We start from the raw sequence: 18,618 nt of genomic DNA, 5'->3' as shown, positions 1-18,618 counted from the left end.
TGAATTAAAAAAAAGAGAGAGAGCGGGATGAAGAAATAAATAAACTAATAATACATAAATGAATAGAAAAATCTTTTGTATATGGCGCGGTGCTGTGGGCACCTAAGTCTTTGATAGTGTAGAATTTTCAAGTCAATACCATGGTTGCATCTACTGAAAATCTCTGTGAAGCTTAAATCTCAATGACCTTGACTTCAAGGTCAGAGGTCAACTTTTCTGAAAATCAGAGGAGTTTCACATTCATAACACAGGTATGTCTACTAGGAGGCTGAAGGGTAGCTCTATATATTTATAAACAATCAAAAACAACAATTATTACGCAATTTATTTCCAATTTGTATGGAATTTATTTCTGTAAAGGTGGTGTTTTAGGTCTGATTGAAGGACTGATGTGATGGTAAGGTGTCCACTGCTGCGCTTTGAAGATTGGTAGGCTTTTTTTTTTAAATTTTCACAAGAATTGCTACTTCCCCTAGAGTTTTGGCCACTCCAACAATCAGAAGATTTCCCTATGAGCAAGCATTTAGCGACAGTGGGAAGGAAAAACTCCCTTTAAAAAGGAAGAAACCTTCAACAGAGCCAGGCTCAGGAAGGGACAGCCCTCTGCCACGACTGGTTGGGGTGGGGGGAGTGAAAATTTAAAAAAAAGAAGCCAAAGTGATCATTTTTGGAGCAGCTTAATTAATTTTTGCATTGTAATTTGCTGTTAATGTCATTTTCCAACCCCAGTTTGTATTTTTATCACTTTTGTCCAGGGTGGAAGATGCCATGCTGGAGACTGATTCAGTATGGTCTTTCAATGTTGATACATGGGAACCTTTTAGAGAGGCCAGGGCTGAAAAAGGGATGCCGGAGAACCTGAGAGGGTGTTATCCGCTGGTGTGCATCCAAGGCCAACATCTGTTTAATTAGGCTGACAAATAAGCGTTGGCCCGCTTCTGGTCCTCGTCTAAACATCATTAGCTGTTCAAGGTCATCCAGACGTGTAAGTATTATGTATCTTGTCTCCAGGGATTCATGTCCTGTCCCTGGAACAGAGCCTTTATATTGTTCTTCCGTCTTAAATGTCCAGCGCTGTTGCTTGTATTTGTCTCCAATGAAATAGTTTTCAGTGTACACGCCAGAGTCTAGCACATGATCTGGTGGCTGACCCTGAGTCTCTATGATGAATTTCAGATAATCATAGTCATTCTCCGAAGGGTAGAGTGGCAGCCCTGTAGCAAGCTCCACAGCCACCAGCCCCAGAGACCACATGTCACTTGCTTCATTGTAAGGAAGGCCAAGCATAACCTCAGGTGCACAGTAACCAACCGTCCCCACAAAGTCACCAGGTATCACTGCAGACGCAGGACATGCGAGGCCAAAGTCTATAAGTTTGACTTTGATGGGAGACTCATGGCGGTTTACAACCATGATGTTTCCAGGTTTGAGGTCAGCGTGCACTATTCCCACAGAACTCAGGTGGGACAGAGCATTTGTGATTTGACCTAAAATTGGCCTGACTTCGCTTATGGGGAGACCCTGTTTATTCCGGTCCCCTATGTAGTCCCACAGGCATTGATCAAGGAGTTCAAATTTCAGGCAAACCCGCTGTCCGTCGTGGAAAAAGCCGTTCCATTGAACAATGTTGGCGGCATCTGGATCCAACCTTCGCAGCTGCTCCAAGATGAAAATTTCCACATGTGCCTGTTGCAGAATATCAGGGTCGCTCTTGTTGACTTTAATGGCAACAGCTTGGTTGGTTGTTGTGTCGCGACATTTGGCTACAATACCAAAGCCCCCTTCTCCGAGGAAAGCCTCTACCTTGTAGTGCTTTCCCAAAATGCTCCCTTTAACTAATTCAAGCTCATCTGAGCTGAATGATGGACTGGCTGATGTGTGGACGAATACTTGCTGAGAAAATTCAACCGAGTTTTGAAAACTGCAGTTGATTTTCTGTGATCTCTTGCTTTCCAAGTTTGAAGGGTGCTGAAAGACCACAGGGTTTTGTGATATTTCAGCACTCATGTCAATGCACAGGGAACTCTTAGGGCTGAAAAAGGGATGCCGGAGAACCTCCGAGGGTGTTATCCGCTGGTGTGCATCCAAGGCCAACATCTGTTTAATTAAGCTGACAAATAAGCGTTGGCCAGCTTCTGGTCCTCGTCTAAACATTATTATTTGTTCAAGGTCATCCAGACGCGTCAGTTTTATGCATCTTGTCTCCAGGGACTCATATCCTGTCTCATACTGAAATTGTTGGTCAGTCTTAAATGTCCAGCGCTGTTGCTTGTCTTTGTCTTCAATGAAATAGTCTTCAGTGTAGACGCCAGAGTCTAGAACATGATCTGGTGGCTGACCCTGAGTCTCTATGATGAATTTCAAAACATCATAGTCTTCATTTCCAGGGTAGAGTGGCAGCCCTGTAGCAAGCTCCACAGCTACCAGCCCCAGAGACCACATGTCAATTGCTTCATTGTAAGGAAGGCCAAGCATAACCTCAGGTGCACAATAACCAACCGTCCCCACACGGTCACCAGGCATCACTGCAGACGCAGGACATGCGAGGCCAAAGTCTATAAGTTTGACTTTGATGGGAGACTCATGGCGGTTTACAACCATGATGTTTCCAGGTTTGAGGTCAGCGTGCACCATTCCCACAGAACCCAGGTGGGACAGAGCATTTGTCAGTTGACCTAAAATTGGCCTGACTTCGCTTATGGGGAGACAGTGGTTTTTCCGGTCCCATATGTAGTCCCTCAGGCATTGATCAAGGAGTTCAAATTTCAGGCAAACCCGCTCTCCGTCGTGAAAAAAGCCGTCCCATTGAACAATGTTGGCGGCATCTGAATCCAACCTTCGCAGCTGCTCCAGGATGAAAATTTCCAATTTCGCCTGTTGCAGAATATCAGGGCGGCTCTTGTTCACTTTAATAGCCACAGCTCGGTTAGTCATGGTATCACGACATTTGGCTACAATACCAAAGCCCCCTTCTCCGAGGAAAGCCTCTACCTTGTAGTGCTTTCCCAAAATGCTCCCTTTAACTAATCCAAGCTCATTTGAGCTGAAGGATGGGTGAGCTGACATGGTGAAATGTGTCGGCTTGGTCGGTGAATTGCTAAGTAAAATTCTCTCAAAACTCTCCAAAAAGGGTTTGCTTGCTGTCAGGTCAAGGTCCGTTGAGCATTAAAGTTTAACAGAGCAAAGCTCCTACTTAAGGGTTTTTTCTCTCAGCAAGATGATGACATAACAAAGGATCTATGTCATCATCTTGTGATGTCACAAGATGTCACCTTTTTTCACAAGATGCATTCCATTTGGATCAAAGGCATTCTATTTTTTCAGTTGAAACACTAAAAAAAAACAATGTTTCAACAGGCCAGGCTGCATTTTCTGCTGCGACATCTCAACAGGAGATAATAAGATAAAGACAAGGAAGACTGGTGATCTATCCATATCAGCAACATCGGCAGCTTTCTAGTGCAGGAAGTAATAAATTCAGCCCTCGTGTTTGCACTACAGGTTGCTTTCATGAGTATTTCTGTTTTTGTGGTGGGGGAATTTTTCCTCGTTCCAACGATGTAAACAAAAACATTAATTGTGCTTTCCGCAATGACTAGTAATCATTTTGTCCTACTGTTCATTTACAGAACAGGAAAGGTTTTGTTTGGTTATGATTGTTTTGCAAGAAATGCTTCAATCACAGTGGGGTAGTCTTGATTAAAATGTTATATGAGAACTGTGGCACCATGTGTGACCAGATATTGGCATGTAGTCGTCGCCAGACTGTCATCAAAAGTGTGAAGTTTGGGACAGACTGGACAAAATACATTTTTAGAGATGAAAATCTTATGTCCAGTGATAAATGATCAAAATTCCACCACAAACATGGCTTTGACGAAGATGTCCCTTTCTGAAGTAACCCCAAAAAGTTCCTGAAGTAACCAAATGGAATTTAACCAGTGACCTCTCACTTTGCAGGCGAATGTGTAAACCAGCGATGCCTGGAAAACACTAAAACTGTGCCAAAATGTCATTTTACATTCAAAATGGCGGACTTCCAGACTTCCTCTTTGGATTGGGTTCACTGAATCTGTGTGTAATAAATGTCATACACGTATTTCAAGCTGTAAATAAGTTGTTAGAAGTTCTTTAAAATTTCTTAAGTGGTGCTGTAGATCCATTTCCGCAGTGCCAGTCACTTTTTAAAAAAAAGTACATTTTGACCTGATGTGAAGAATGCAAAAAAATGTCATTAGTTTGGAAGCATGTTTGGTATATGATATACTTGCCTGACTAATAATAATTTATTATTACTATTACTACTGTTGTTGTTGTTGTACAATGGAGCCTTTCCCCTGTGAATGACCAGCTCCCAGCTAAAATGTGTATTTTGTGCCATTTATAAGGTCAGTGCTTTATCATACCTTAAACTGTGCAGGGTAAAAGCCTCAGTTGCTGGGAAAAGCACAGGTGTATTAGAGTTTTTCTGAATTGCTAAAACACTAAACCCCATTGTAAAAACTAAACTGTCAACTATGAAAACTCTTTCATCAAATCAGTCCCACTGTTGCCAAAATCTTAAACACTATTCAAAGCTCAGTCTCCCATTTAGCAAAACTCTAAACACAAAACACACTTAGCAGTGTGGTGCACCTGTTGTCGTGTGAAGGCTGTGTGCAGTAGTGATGTCTCCTGTGTGTCGAAGCTTTGAAGCGTGTGTCGGGTAATCTCGTGGTAGTTTTGTAAAGCGCGTATCGAGGCTTGCTTTGATTACATATGCAGTGATGTTCGAGGCCTCGCGGGCAGTCCGTACCACGTGACTGATTCAGGAACTGGCTCGCCGGTTTGCACCAGATTCTAAATAAATTGGGCAGCAAAACACAGCTGATTCCCCGTCACATTGTGTTGTGGAATTGGATTACGTCCCAGTTACATACTTACTTGAACATTTCTCCTTCGATGGAACCAGCAAGGAAGAGAATATTTGTCTGACAACATTTAATCTCATCTCTCCTAATAAAGTATGCACACAGTAATAAATATCACAAATGATAAGTACCATAATATAAATCAACAACACCACAGATCTTATAATCTGATTTCTGTCTTTTAGTTTATTACAGTTTTTTCTGAATGCCTAAGCACATTTTTTGTAACTATTGGCTAATTTTGCAAAACTCTTCACACAAATAAGAAAACCTGTCACCCAATAATCAAAACATTGTAGTTCTCTTGCAAAAGCAAACACAGCTAGATTAACTCTTCACACCTTCGTAAAAATGGTGTTTCCGTATCAAACAGTACACACAAGCCATCATCTACTAAGCACACAATGCGCCAACTGCACACTGATGGTATGAATACAAAACACATCTGGCTTTTGCTTTCTCTGTGCACAAGGTAGGCTATGTCAGTTTGAGCTCATACTTCTGTCATAGATCCATAAGCATAGAGGGATCCAAACTTCAAGTACTGGTGTACTTGAAACACATCAAAACAAACACAAGTGTTCATTTCCAAGTATAGGATTATTTGCAATCGCCATAATGACTATATGGGTTACTTGGTCTGCAGTGAACATGCTTCCTCTGCCCCCAGCATCTGGTCATCTAGCAATTCTGTAAAGTAACAATTTCAGTATTTTTACATCAATGGTATTGGTGTGTTTCTCATTGGCATATGGCAGTGCTACAAATCTTTGTGCGAAGTGACTGTACTAACCGATTCTCATTTCAAGATGTCCTTATGGTACTTGCTACAGTGTAGCGGCTCGAGTTAGGCTGGACCCGTTGGCCAGCTACCCTCAGGGTCATTCCACGGTTGATTACATGGTTGATTACATGGTCCACTATTGTCATCAGCAATTCTATTTCTTACTCTTCCTACCCTTCCTCTCCCCCCTCCTCATCTTCCTCTCCCCCCTCCTCGTCTTCCTCTTGCTCCTCCTTGTCCTTGTCATCCTCTTCATCCTACTTCTTCACCTCCACGTCCTCTTCCTCGGCCTCCTCTACTTCTCACTCTTTCTGCTCCCTCCATTGTACTCCGCACACACAGCTTACCTGTATTATAGTGCTTAGGCTGATTGCAAAGTGAACTAATTATCTAAGAAAGTTTTGACATGTGAAAGTGTGCCAGACAGTTGGCAAATTAGTGTTAATGATAGCCATACATGTGTATACTTTTGCTAGGAGTGTGTTGGAAATTTGGTAATTGAGTGTTGTGCAGTGAATTGTGCCTACCGTTTTGCAAAGTGTGTGTTACAAAATTGCAAACTGAGTGCAAAGCAGTTTATGTGCTTTTAGTTTTGCAAACTCAGTGAGTGGTTTTGCTATAAGTCTGAATAGTTTTAGAGATTGTGCTACAGGAATCACAGTTAGGGTTTAAGCATTCAGAAAAAACTGTAAGTTTAGAGGTTTACACATCACATCATTATAATCATTGAGCCTGTCTGACTTTAATCGTCCACTTGATGGCGCAGTAGAGCCAATGAATCGTCACAATGCTTCGAACCATGAGTCGACCAGTTGGATGGAAAGCTTCAGTTCATCACAAGGCTTCATCTCACCATCACTAATGAAAGCTCTTATAATTTGGCTGCTATTAGAGACCATTGATTTAGTCTCTCTTTGGTTACTACGTGGATCTTTTTTCAGACAAATTAATGAAAAAAAATATAATAAATGGAAAAACAGAGTACAAATGTGGACAGTTAACTGGATATTACAGCGCGATTTCAGTGCATAAATACATAAATACAGGTCTGAGACGTAAGTGGTGCAATATTGATAGAGCTCACATGACTCCATCCTGTTCGTATCCCAGAAATCCACCAGGATTTTAGTGCCTCATATACTGCACAGGTCATTGGCACACCTGAGATTCAGGACGACATGCTAAGCAGTGCTGTGTCACCATCAATAATACACCATATTAATGCAAGGTACAATTACAGCTGGGCTCCGCCACATTTTATTTTAACAGAGGAAATAAAATATGCAGCGCTAGCTGAGTTGGTTGAAATTCAGTTGCTACTTTAAGAGAATTTCATACAAGAATAATTGAAGATAAAATAGGTTATTAAAGCTGTCATCATTGCTTCAGTGCCATATTCTCTCTGCTGTAACTCCGATTTGAAGAGGGCTTGTTTAGGCAACAACTCAGAGCACTATACGATCACTGCCGGTCACTTAGGTGATTTGTTATAAATGTGAAAACAGCTATGCAGGTTTAATGCAAGGAAGTCTTTACTCAGTGTTTGGCATGGGTCCTAAATGAAGGAGGGGTAGTCTGTCAGTCACTGCATTCCTCACCTGCATGGGAAACTTCCCAAACTGGAAGTTATCAGAAACATTGGAGACAATACTGACTCCACCAGAGACAGCTGGGACAGGTCCTAGTCATTACCATACAGAAAAGAACGGATTTATTTCAGTTCAGTTCAAATTAATAAGGTGAAGAAAAAACAGAGACTGCATCTTATGTGTTTTCTATTCTATTCTAGTAGTTTTAGAATCCAATAACTACACAAACAATCATGGCAGTGAGGTGTGGAGGGCCAGGAGTGACAAAATGAATGAATTAAATATGCCATTAATTATTGAATTAAATGTTTCATTATTTAATTAAATGCCCATTCACTTCACTAGTGTTTGTAGTTGTTGTTGAGAAATGCCCACTGAAAGAATGGCCACCAGGGCAAGTGCCTGTAATCGGATTACAGTAACTCGTTACTTGTAACGCATTACTGCCCATCTCTGTTGAGAACAAATAATGTAAATGAATAATAGTGTTCAAATTGTTCGTTAAAACTCTGCATATCTCAGAAAAACTAAAAAAAAATCAGCTTTCTTCACTCACTTCTTTACAATGCAGCCATTACAGTCTTCTTTGATTGGTCGCTGCAGGATTGCCATTCTTCTCATGTTTAGTTTTTTTTCCTATCAGTGCTTTAATTCTATGAAATAAATTTTTCAAAGTCACTTTTTGCTTTCACTAGCTTGTTTTTAGTGTCCCACTTTTGGATCTTCTGAACTCACTCTGATTAAAGTTGTCATTGTACTAATGTTATTCATGTGCAGCTGACTTCACAGCTGTGTGTGGGTTTTTTTTTTGCTTTTTTGCAACTTTTTGTGATATCTAAATGTTTAACCTGTTCAATAACATTATTACTATTCAGTGATTATTATATATGATTATCACTTGGCTACGTGAACATACATAAATCTGTTCAATCTCAGCGACACAAGCATGTCTTCATGCGCACACACAGTTTCTACTCCCATTCATTCAGGTTTATATTTACAACTTTTACAGGACGAATGGACAGCCATCACTTTAAGGAAAAACAAAGAGAGAGAGAGAGAGATTATAAGTTCAGGGCAGGTCAGTTTTTATAGAAATGCATAGATGTGTGTTGTACTTCCATCTGGCTTATTACTTTCTAATGCAGGGGAAAGACATTGGCAAAGAAACACCTACTACATAAATAGTTTGATTTGAAGTTGCTCTTTTGAGTCCTCTCTATTGACTCTGACATCCTGCTGTTAACAGTTTCATGGTATTGCTTTGTTTGCTTTAAACAAACCTCACAGGGTGGTAGAATATGTCTGCGGTGCAGAGGTCCTTGGATCGCCTCTCTGTTGTCTTTGTTGACAGCAATGAAGGTGGTGAAAGAACTGCTCACTCCTGATTGGACACTGAGCTGCACCACCTTCTCCTTCACTCCTCCATCTTGCTGTCCTCTGAGCTCTCTCTCCTTCATCTCCAGGGAACGAATCAGAGTGCAAGCACCCAACCTGTGGACTGTTAATCTGCAGACAAGGAAGAAAACATTTACACTTCTAATGTTTCCTATTTTTGCTACATTTGTGCATCACTGACTTTTCTGTTTTTCTGTACTGAGGGTGCATTCTTTTTATATTAGAATTAGTAGAGTTACAGAGGGTATATAGAGTGTGAACATAAAATAAGAGCTTGATTAGGCTGTAGAAACGGATGAAAATCCAGTAAAGTGAAGAGTGTGTGTGTGTGTGTGTGTGTGTGTGTGTGTGTGTGTGTGTGTGTGTGTGTGTGTGTGTGTGTGTGTGTGTGTCTGGCAGGAAGTGAAGCAGGAAGTCTGAATATAGCTTGTGAGCTTGTGAGAGACGTTTCAAAAGGAAAACAGAGGAATTAGAGAGTGAAAGTGCTAAGAAATAGTAATGAAAATGATATTAAATAAATGTCTTAGTGTGTTAATACAGGTGCCCATGGACTTGGCTCAACCTCAGATGAGTACAGCGGCAAAATGATAGATTAACATAATTGGAACGACAAACAGGCCAGGCTTTGGCTGAAATTTTACAGCTTCACCTCTCATCCTGCCCTTATCCTGAGAAGAAGCTTAAAGGACAGTCAATCTCCTGATGAAGACAGAAAACAGACAGAACAACACCGTAGATTTGAAGAATTAACAGCAGGCAGAAGACAGTACAACTGACCTAAAACACTGAAGGGTCCAGCAGCATGTATGTTAATGGAACATGTGCTCTGAATTACAAGCTGGAAAGAGTACCAGTGACATGACTGTGTGAAAGCACTGCATTGGACTGTCTGAGTTCATATTTGCCATGCTGGGAGTTAACCGCCAAGAAAAGACTGAAAAGATGAAGAGAGAATGAACAGAGAAGAAGAAACGGCTGATTTGGGCCTGTGTTTGATTTGGGAGGCCACACAGGAAGCTGTGAGAAGAGGGGACGAGGACCGGTGAGAGGTGAAGGCTGGACGTGTTCAAGTGAAAGTATAGGAAAATTGGGTTGAAAATTGAGGCTGAACTTGTGGGGTTTAGAAATGTCCAGAGCATCGCAACAGAAAGGTGAATTAAAAAAAAGAGAGAGAGCGGGATGAAGAAATAAATAAACTAATAATACATAAATGAATAGAAAAATCTTTTGTATATGGCGCGGTGCTGTGGGCACCTAAGTCTTTGATAGTGTAGAATTTTCAAGTCAATACCATGGTTGCATCTACTGAAAATCTCTGTGAAGCTTAAATCTCAATGACCTTGACTTCAAGGTCAGAGGTCAACTTTTCTGAAAATCAGAGGAGTTTCACATTCATAACACAGGTATGTCTACTAGGAGGCTGAAGGGTAGCTCTATATATTTATAAACAATCAAAAACAACAATTATTACGCAATTTATTTCCAATTTGTATGGAATTTATTTCTGTAAAGGTGGTGTTTTAGGTCTGATTGAAGGACTGATGTGATGGTAAGGTGTCCACTGCTGCGCTTTGAAGATTGGTAGGCTTTTTTTTTTAAATTTTCACAAGAATTGCTACTTCCCCTAGAGTTTTGGCCACTCCAACAATCAGAAGATTTCCCTATGAGCAAGCATTTAGCGACAGTGGGAAGGAAAAACTCCCTTTAAAAAGGAAGAAACCTTCAACAGAGCCAGGCTCAGGAAGGGACAGCCCTCTGCCACGACTGGTTGGGGTGGGGGGAGTGAAAATTTAAAAAAAAGAAGCCAAAGTGATCATTTTTGGAGCAGCTTAATTAATTTTTGCATTGTAATTTGCTGTTAATGTCATTTTCCAACCCCAGTTTGTATTTTTATCACTTTTGTCCAGGGTGGAAGATGCCATGCTGGAGACTGATTCAGTATGGTCTTTCAATGTTGATACATGGGAACCTTTTAGAGAGGCCAGGGCTGAAAAAGGGATGCCGGAGAACCTGAGAGGGTGTTATCCGCTGGTGTGCATCCAAGGCCAACATCTGTTTAATTAGGCTGACAAATAAGCGTTGGCCAGCTTCTGGTCCTCGTCTAAACATCATTAGCTGTTCAAGGTCATCCAGACGTGTAAGTATTATGTATCTTGTCTCCAGGGATTCATGTCCTGTCCCTGGAACAGAGCCTTTATATTGTTCTTCCGTCTTAAATGTCCAGCGCTGTTGCTTGTATTTGTCTCCAATGAAATAGTTTTCAGTGTACACGCCAGAGTCTAGCACATGATCTGGTGGCTGACCCTGAGTCTCTATGATGAATTTCAGATAATCATAGTCATTCTCCGAAGGGTAGAGTGGCAGCCCTGTAGCAAGCTCCACAGCCACCAGCCCCAGAGACCACATGTCACTTGCTTCATTGTAAGGAAGGCCAAGCATAACCTCAGGTGCACAGTAACCAACCGTCCCCACAAAGTCACCAGGTATCACTGCAGACGCAGGACATGCGAGGCCAAAGTCTATAAGTTTGACTTTGATGGGAGACTCATGGCGGTTTACAACCATGATGTTTCCAGGTTTGAGGTCAGCGTGCACTATTCCCACAGAACTCAGGTGGGACAGAGCATTTGTGATTTGACCTAAAATTGGCCTGACTTCGCTTATGGGGAGACCCTGTTTATTCCGGTCCCCTATGTAGTCCCACAGGCATTGATCAAGGAGTTCAAATTTCAGGCAAACCCGCTGTCCGTCGTGGAAAAAGCCGTTCCATTGAACAATGTTGGCGGCATCTGGATCCAACCTTCGCAGCTGCTCCAAGATGAAAATTTCCACATGTGCCTGTTGCAGAATATCAGGGTCGCTCTTGTTGACTTTAATGGCAACAGCTTGGTTGGTTGTTGTGTCGCGACATTTGGCTACAATACCAAAGCCCCCTTCTCCGAGGAAAGCCTCTACCTTGTAGTGCTTTCCCAAAATGCTCCCTTTAACTAATTCAAGCTCATCTGAGCTGAATGATGGACTGGCTGATGTGTGGACGAATACTTGCTGAGAAAATTCAACCGAGTTTTGAAAACTGCAGTTGATTTTCTGTGATCTCTTGCTTTCCAAGTTTGAAGGGTGCTGAAAGACCACAGGGTTTTGTGATATTTCAGCACTCATGTCAATGCACAGGGAACTCTTAGGGCTGAAAAAGGGATGCCGGAGAACCTCCGAGGGTGTTATCCGCTGGTGTGCATCCAAGGCCAACATCTGTTTAATTAAGCTGACAAATAAGTGTTGGCCAGCTTCTGGTCCTCGTCTAAACATTATTATTTGTTCAAGGTCATCCAGACGCTTCAGTTTTATGCATCTTGTCTCCAGGGACTCATATCCTGTCTCATACTGAAATTGTTGGTCAGTCTTAAATGTCCAGCGCTGTTGCTTGTCTTTGTCTTCAATGAAATAGTCTTCAGTGTAGACGCCAGAGTCTAGAACATGATCTGGTGGCTGACCCTGAGTCTCTATGATGAATTTCAAAACATCATAGTCTTCATTTCCAGGGTAGAGTGGCAGCCCTGTAGCAAGCTCCACAGCTACCAGCCCCAGAGACCACATGTCAATTGCTTCATTGTAAGGAAGGCCAAGCATAACCTCAGGTGCACAATAACCAACCGTCCCCACACGGTCACCAGGCATCACTGCAGACGCAGGACATGCGAGGCCAAAGTCTATAAGTTTGACTTTGATGGGAGACTCATGGCGGTTTACAACCATGATGTTTCCAGGTTTGAGGTCAGCGTGCACCATTCCCACAGAACCCAGGTGGGACAGAGCATTTGTCAGTTGACCTAAAATTGGCCTGACTTCGCTTATGGGGAGACAGTGGTTTTTCCGGTCCCATATGTAGTCCCTCAGGCATTGATCAAGGAGTTCAAATTTCAGGCAAACCCGCTCTCCGTCGTGAAAAAAGCCGTCCCATTGAACAATGTTGGCGGCATCTGAATCCAACCTTCGCAGCTGCTCCAGGATGAAAATTTCCAATTTCGCCTGTTGCAGAATATCAGGGCGGCTCTTGTTCACTTTAATAGCCACAGCTCGGTTAGTCATGGTATCACGACATTTGGCTACAATACCAAAGCCCCCTTCTCCAAGGAAAGCCTCTACCTTGTAGTGCTTTCCCAAAATGCTCCCTTTAACTAATCCAAGCTCATTTGAGCTGAAGGATGGGTGAGCTGACATGGTGAAATGTGTCGGCTTGGTCGGTGAATTGCTAAGTAAAATTCTCTCAAAACTCTCCAAAAAGGGTTTGCTTGCTGTCAGGTCAAGGTCCGTTGAGCATTAAAGTTTAACAGAGCAAAGCTCCTACTTAAGGGTTTTTTCTCTCAGCAAGATGATGACATAACAAAGGATCTATGTCATCATCTTGTGATGTCACAAGATGTCACCTTTTTTCACAAGATGCATTCCATTTGGATCAAAGGCATTCTATTTTTTCAGTTGAAACACTAAAAAAAAACAATGTTTCAACAGGCCAGGCTGCATTTTCTGCTGCGACATCTCAACAGGAGATAATAAGATAAAGACAAGGAAGACTGGTGATCTATCCATATCAGCAACATCGGCAGCTTTCTAGTGCAGGAAGTAATAAATTCAGCCCTCGTGTTTGCACTACAGGTTGCTTTCATGAGTATTTCTGTTTTTGTGGTGGGGGAATTTTTCCTCGTTCCAACGATGTAAACAAAAACATTAATTGTGCTTTCCGCAATGACTAGTAATCATTTTGTCCTACTGTTCATTTACAGAACAGGAAAGGTTTTGTTTGGTTATGATTGTTTTGCAAGAAATGCTTCAATCACAGTGGGGTAGTCTTGATTAAAATGTTATATGAGAACTGTGGCACCATGTGTGACCAGATATTGGCATGTAGTCGTCGCCAGACTGTCATCAAAAGTGTGAAGTTTGGGACAGACTGGACAAAATACATTTTTAGAGATGAAAATCTTATGTCCAGTGATAAATGATCAAAATTCCACCACAAACATGGCTTTGACGAAGATGTCCCTTTCTGAAGTAACCCCAAAAAGTTCCTGAAGTAACCAAATGGAATTTAACCAGTGACCTCTCACTTTGCAGGCGAATGTGTAAACCAGCGATGCCTGGAAAACACTAAAACTGTGCCAAAATGTCATTTTACATTCAAAATGGCGGACTTCCAGACTTCCTCTTTGGATTGGGTTCACTGAATCTGTGTGTAATAAATGTCATACACGTATTTCAAGCTGTAAATAAGTTGTTAGAAGTTCTTTAAAATTTCTTAAGTGGTGCTGTAGATCCATTTCCGCAGTGCCAGTCACTTTTTAAAAAAAAGTACATTTTGACCTGATGTGAAGAATGCAAAAAAATGTCATTAGTTTGGAAGCATGTTTGGTATATGATATACTTGCCTGACTAACAATAATTTATTATTACTATTACTACTGTTGTTGTTGTTGTACAATGGAGCCTTTCCCCTGTGAATGACCAGCTCCCAGCTAAAATGTGTATTTTGTGCCATTTATAAGGTCAGTGCTTTATCATACCTTAAACTGTGCAGGGTAAAAGCCTCAGTTGCTGGGAAAAGCACAGGTGTATTAGAGTTTTTCTGAATTGCTAAAACACTAAACCCCATTGTAAAAACTAAACTGTCAACTATGAAAACTCTTTCATCAAATCAGTCCCACTGTTGCCAAAATCTTAAACACTATTCAAAGCTCAGTCTCCCATTTAGCAAAACTCTAAACACAAAACACACTTAGCAGTGTGGTGCACCTGTTGTCGTGTGAAGGCTGTGTGCAGTAGTGATGTCTCCTGTGTGTCGAAGCTTTGAAGCGTGTGTCGGGTAATCTCGTGGTAGTTTTGTAAAGCGCGTATCGAGGCTTGCTTTGATTACGTATGCAGTGATGTTCGAGGCCTCGCGGGCAGTCCGTACCACGTGACTGATTCAGGAACTGGCTCGCCGGTTTGCACCAGATTCTAAATAAATTGGGCAGCAAAACACAGCTGATTCCCCGTCACATTGTGTTGTGGAATTGGATTACGTCCCAGTTACATACTTACTTGAACATTTCTCCTTCGATGGAACCAGCAAGGAAGAGAATATTTGTCTGACAACATTTAATCTCATCTCTCCTAATAAAGTATGCACACAGTAATAAATATCACAAATGATAAGTACCATAATATAAATCAACAACACCACAGATCTTATAATCTGATTTCTGTCTTTTAGTTTATTACAGTTTTTTCTGAATGCCTAAGCACATTTTTTGTAACTATTGGCTAATTTTGCAAAACTCTTCACACAAATAAGAAAACCTGTCACCCAATAATCAAAACATTGTAGTTCTCTTGCAAAAGCAAACACAGCTAGATTAACTCTTCACACCTTCGTAAAAATGGTGTTTCCGTATCAAACAGTACACACAAGCCATCATCTACTAAGCACACAATGCGCCAACTGCACACTGATGGTATGAATACAAAACACATCTGGCTTTTGCTTTCTCTGTGCACAAGGTAGGCTATGTCAGTTTGAGCTCATACTTCTGTCATAGATCCATAAGCATAGAGGGATCCAAACTTCAAGTACTGGTGTACTTGAAACACATCAAAACAAACACAAGTGTTCATTTCCAAGTATAGGATTATTTGCAATCGCCATAATGACTATATGGGTTACTTGGTCTGCAGTGAACATGCTTCCTCTGCCCCCAGCATCTGGTCATCTAGCAATTCTGTAAAGTAACAATTTCAGTATTTTTACATCAATGGTATTGGTGTGTTTCTCATTGGCATATGGCAGTGCTACAAATCTTTGTGCGAAGTGACTGTACTAACCGATTCTCATTTCAAGATGTCCTTATGGTACTTGCTACAGTGTAGCGGCTCGAGTTAGGCTGGACCCGTTGGCCAGCTACCCTCAGGGTCATTCCACGGTTGATTACATGGTTGATTACATGGTCCACTATTGTCATCAGCAATTCTATTTCTTACTCTTCCTACCCTTCCTCTCCCCCCTCCTCATCTTCCTCTCCCCCCTCCTCGTCTTCCTCTTGCTCCTCCTTGTCCTTGTCATCCTCTTCATCCTACTTCTTCACCTCCACGTCCTCTTCCTCGGCCTCCTCTACTTCTCACTCTTTCTGCTCCCTCCATTGTACTCCGCACACACAGCTTACCTGTATTATAGTGCTTAGGCTGATTGCAAAGTGAACTAATTATCTAAAAAAGTTTTCACATGTGAAAGTGTGCCAGACAGTTGGCAAATTAGTGTTAATGATAGCCATACATGTGTATACTTTTGCTAGGAGTGTGTTGGAAATTTGGTAATTGAGTGTTGTGCAGTGAATTGTGCCTACCGTTTTGCAAAGTGTGTGTTACAAAATTGCAAACTGAGTGCAAAGCAGTTTATGTGCTTTTAGTTTTGCAAACTCAGTGAGTGGTTTTGCTATAAGTCTGAATAGTTTTAGAGATTGTGCTACAGGAATCACAGTTAGGGTTTAAGCATTCAGAAAAAACTGTAAGTTTAGAGGTTTACACATCACATCATTATAATCATTGAGCCTGTCTGACTTTAATCGTCCACTTGATGGCGCAGTAGAGCCAATGAATCGTCACAATGCTTCGAACCATGAGTCGACCAGTTGGATGGAAAGCTTCAGTTCATCACAAGGCTTCATCTCACCATCACTAATGAAAGCTCTTATAATTTGGCTGCTATTAGAGACCATTGATTTAGTCTCTCTTTGGTTACTACGTGGATCTTTTTTCAGACAAATTAATGAAAAAAAATATAATAAATGGAAAAACAGAGTACAAATGTGGACAGTTAACTGGATATTACAGCGCGATTTCAGTGCATAAATACATAAATACAGGTCTGAGACGTAAGTGGTGCAATATTGATAGAGCTCACATGACTCCGTCCTGTTCGTATCCCAGAAATCCACCAGGATTTTAGTGCCTCATATACTGCACAGGTCATTGGCACACCTGAGATTCAGGACGACATGCTAAGCAGTGCTGTGTCACCATCAATAATACACCATATTAATGCAAGGTACAATTACAGCTGGGCTCCGCCACATTTTATTTTAACAGAGGAAATAAAATATGCAGCGCTAGCTGAGTTGGTTGAAATTCAGTTGCTACTTTAAGAGAATTTCATACAAGAATAATTGAAGATAAAATAGGTTATTAAAGCTGTCATCATTGCTTCAGTGCCATATTCTCTCTGCTGTAACTCCGATTTGAAGAGGGCTTGTTTAGGCAACAACTCAGAGCACTATACGATCACTGCCGGTCACTTAGGTGATTTGTTATAAATGTGAAAACAGCTATGCAGGTTTAATGCAAGGAAGTCTTTACTCAGTGTTTGGCATGGGTCCTAAATGAAGGAGGGGTAGTCTGTCAGTCACTGCATTCCTCACCTGCATGGGAAACTTCCCAAACTGGAAGTTATCAGAAACATTGGAGACAATACTGAATCCACCAGAGACAGCTGGGACAGGTCCTAGTCATTACCATACAGAAAAGAACGGATTTATTTCAGTTCAGTTCAAATTAATAAGGTGAAGAAAAAACAGAGACTGCATCTTATGTGTTTTCTATTCTATTCTAGTAGTTTTAGAATCCAATAACTACACAAACAATCATGGCAGTGAGGTGTGGAGGGCCAGGAGTGACAAAATGAATGAATTAAATATGCCATTAATTATTGAATTAAATGTTTCATTATTTAATTAAATGCCCATTCACTTCACTAGTGTTTGTAGTTGTTGTTGAGAAATGCCCACTGAAAGAATGGCCACCAGGGCAAGTGCCTGTAATCGGATTACAGTAACTCGTTACTTGTAACGCATTACTGCCCATCTCTGTTGAGAACAAATAATGTAAATGAATAATAGTGTTCAAATTGTTCGTTAAAACTCTGCATATCTCAGAAAAACTAAAAAAAAATCAGCTTTCTTCACTCACTTCTTTACAATGCAGCCATTACAGTCTTCTTTGATTGGTCGCTGCAGGATTGCCATTCTTCTCATGTTTAGTTTTTTTTCCTATCAGTGCTTTAATTCTATGAAATAAATTTTTCAAAGTCACTTTTTGCTTTCACTAGCTTGTTTTTAGTGTCCCACTTTTGGATCTTCTGAACTCACTCTGATTAAAGTTGTCATTGTACTAATGTTATTCATGTGCAGCTGACTTCACAGCTGTGTGTGGGTTTTTTTTTTGCTTTTTTGCAACTTTTTGTGATATCTAAATGTTTAACCTGTTCAATAACATTATTACTATTCAGTGATTATTATATATGATTATCACTTGGCTACGTGAACATACATAAATCTGTTCAATCTCAGCGACACAAGCATGTCTTCATGCGCACACACAGTTTCTACTCCCATTCATTCAGGTTTATATTTACAACTTTTACAGGACGAATGGACAGCCATCACTTTAAGGAAAAACAAAGAGAGAGAGAGAGAGATTATAAGTTCAGGGCAGGTCAGTTTTTATAGAAATGCATAGATGTGTGTTGTACTTCCATCTGGCTTATTACTTTCTAATGCAGGGGAAAGACATTGGCAAAGAAACACCTACTACATAAATAGTTTGATTTGAAGTTGCTCTTTTGAGTCCTCTCTATTGACTCTGACATCCTGCTGTTAACAGTTTCATGGTATTGCTTTGTTTGCTTTAAACAAACCTCACAGGGTGGTAGAATATGTCTGCGGTGCAGAGGTCCTTGGATCGCCTCTCTGTTGTCTTTGTTGACAGCAATGAAGGTGGTGAAAGAACTGCTCACTCCTGATTGGACACTGAGCTGCACCACCTTCTCCTTCACTCCTCCATCTTGCTGTCCTCTGAGCTCTCTCTCCTTCATCTCCAGGGAATGAATCAGAGTGCGAGCACCCAACCTGTGGAC

General features: G+C 41.1%; 2 protein-coding genes across 2 annotated transcripts; both read right to left on the bottom strand.

Moving 5' to 3' along the window:
• Window positions 1-307: 307 nt before the first annotated feature.
• Window positions 308-11,949, bottom strand: LOC146696476 (uncharacterized). The gene is made up of 3 exons (XM_085474067.1): window positions 10,619-11,949; window positions 8,567-8,784; window positions 308-3,162 (listed from the first exon to the last, which is right to left on the bottom strand). The coding sequence occupies exons 1-3, from the start codon at window positions 11,928-11,930 to the stop codon at window positions 784-786; spliced, it is 3,909 nt and encodes a 1,302-aa protein (XP_085330193.1). The 5' UTR covers window positions 11,931-11,949; the 3' UTR covers window positions 308-783.
• Window positions 11,950-12,057: 108 nt separating this feature from the next.
• LOC146696475 (homeodomain-interacting protein kinase 1-like) lies at window positions 12,058-12,899 on the bottom strand. Its single transcript, XM_085474065.1, has 2 exons — window positions 12,173-12,899; window positions 12,058-12,062 (listed from the first exon to the last, which is right to left on the bottom strand). The coding sequence occupies exons 1-2, from the start codon at window positions 12,897-12,899 to the stop codon at window positions 12,058-12,060; spliced, it is 732 nt and encodes a 243-aa protein (XP_085330191.1).
• Between the last annotated feature and the right edge of the window lie 5,719 nt (window positions 12,900-18,618).

This window comes from Copadichromis virginalis, linkage group LG12 (assembly GCF_057382275.1).
Source record: "Copadichromis virginalis isolate Kocher_CV1m ecotype Utaka linkage group LG12, C_Virginalis_male_GT1.1, whole genome shotgun sequence".
NCBI lineage: Eukaryota > Metazoa > Chordata > Actinopteri > Cichliformes > Cichlidae > Copadichromis > Copadichromis virginalis.
Note: the sequence above shows the minus strand (reverse complement) of the source record. Positions and strands in the feature narration are given on the sequence as shown.

Excerpts from the sequence above, each read along its gene's own strand:
- LOC146696476 (XM_085474067.1), bottom strand. The coding sequence starts at position 11,930 with ATGTTGGCCTTGGATGCACACCAGCGGATAACACCCTCGGAGGTTCTC. Across the intron at positions 8,785-10,618 it reads CAACATTGAAAGACCATACT|TCCACAGGTTGGGTGCTTGC; the intron begins GAATCAGTCTCC and ends GCAGATTAACAG. Across the intron at positions 3,163-8,566 it reads ATATTCTACCACCCTGTGAG|TCAACGGACCTTGACCTGAC; the intron begins GTTTGTTTAAAG and ends AAACTTTAATGC.
- LOC146696475 (XM_085474065.1), bottom strand. The coding sequence starts at position 12,899 with ATGTCAGCTCACCCATCCTTCAGCTCAAATGAGCTTGGATTAGTTAAA.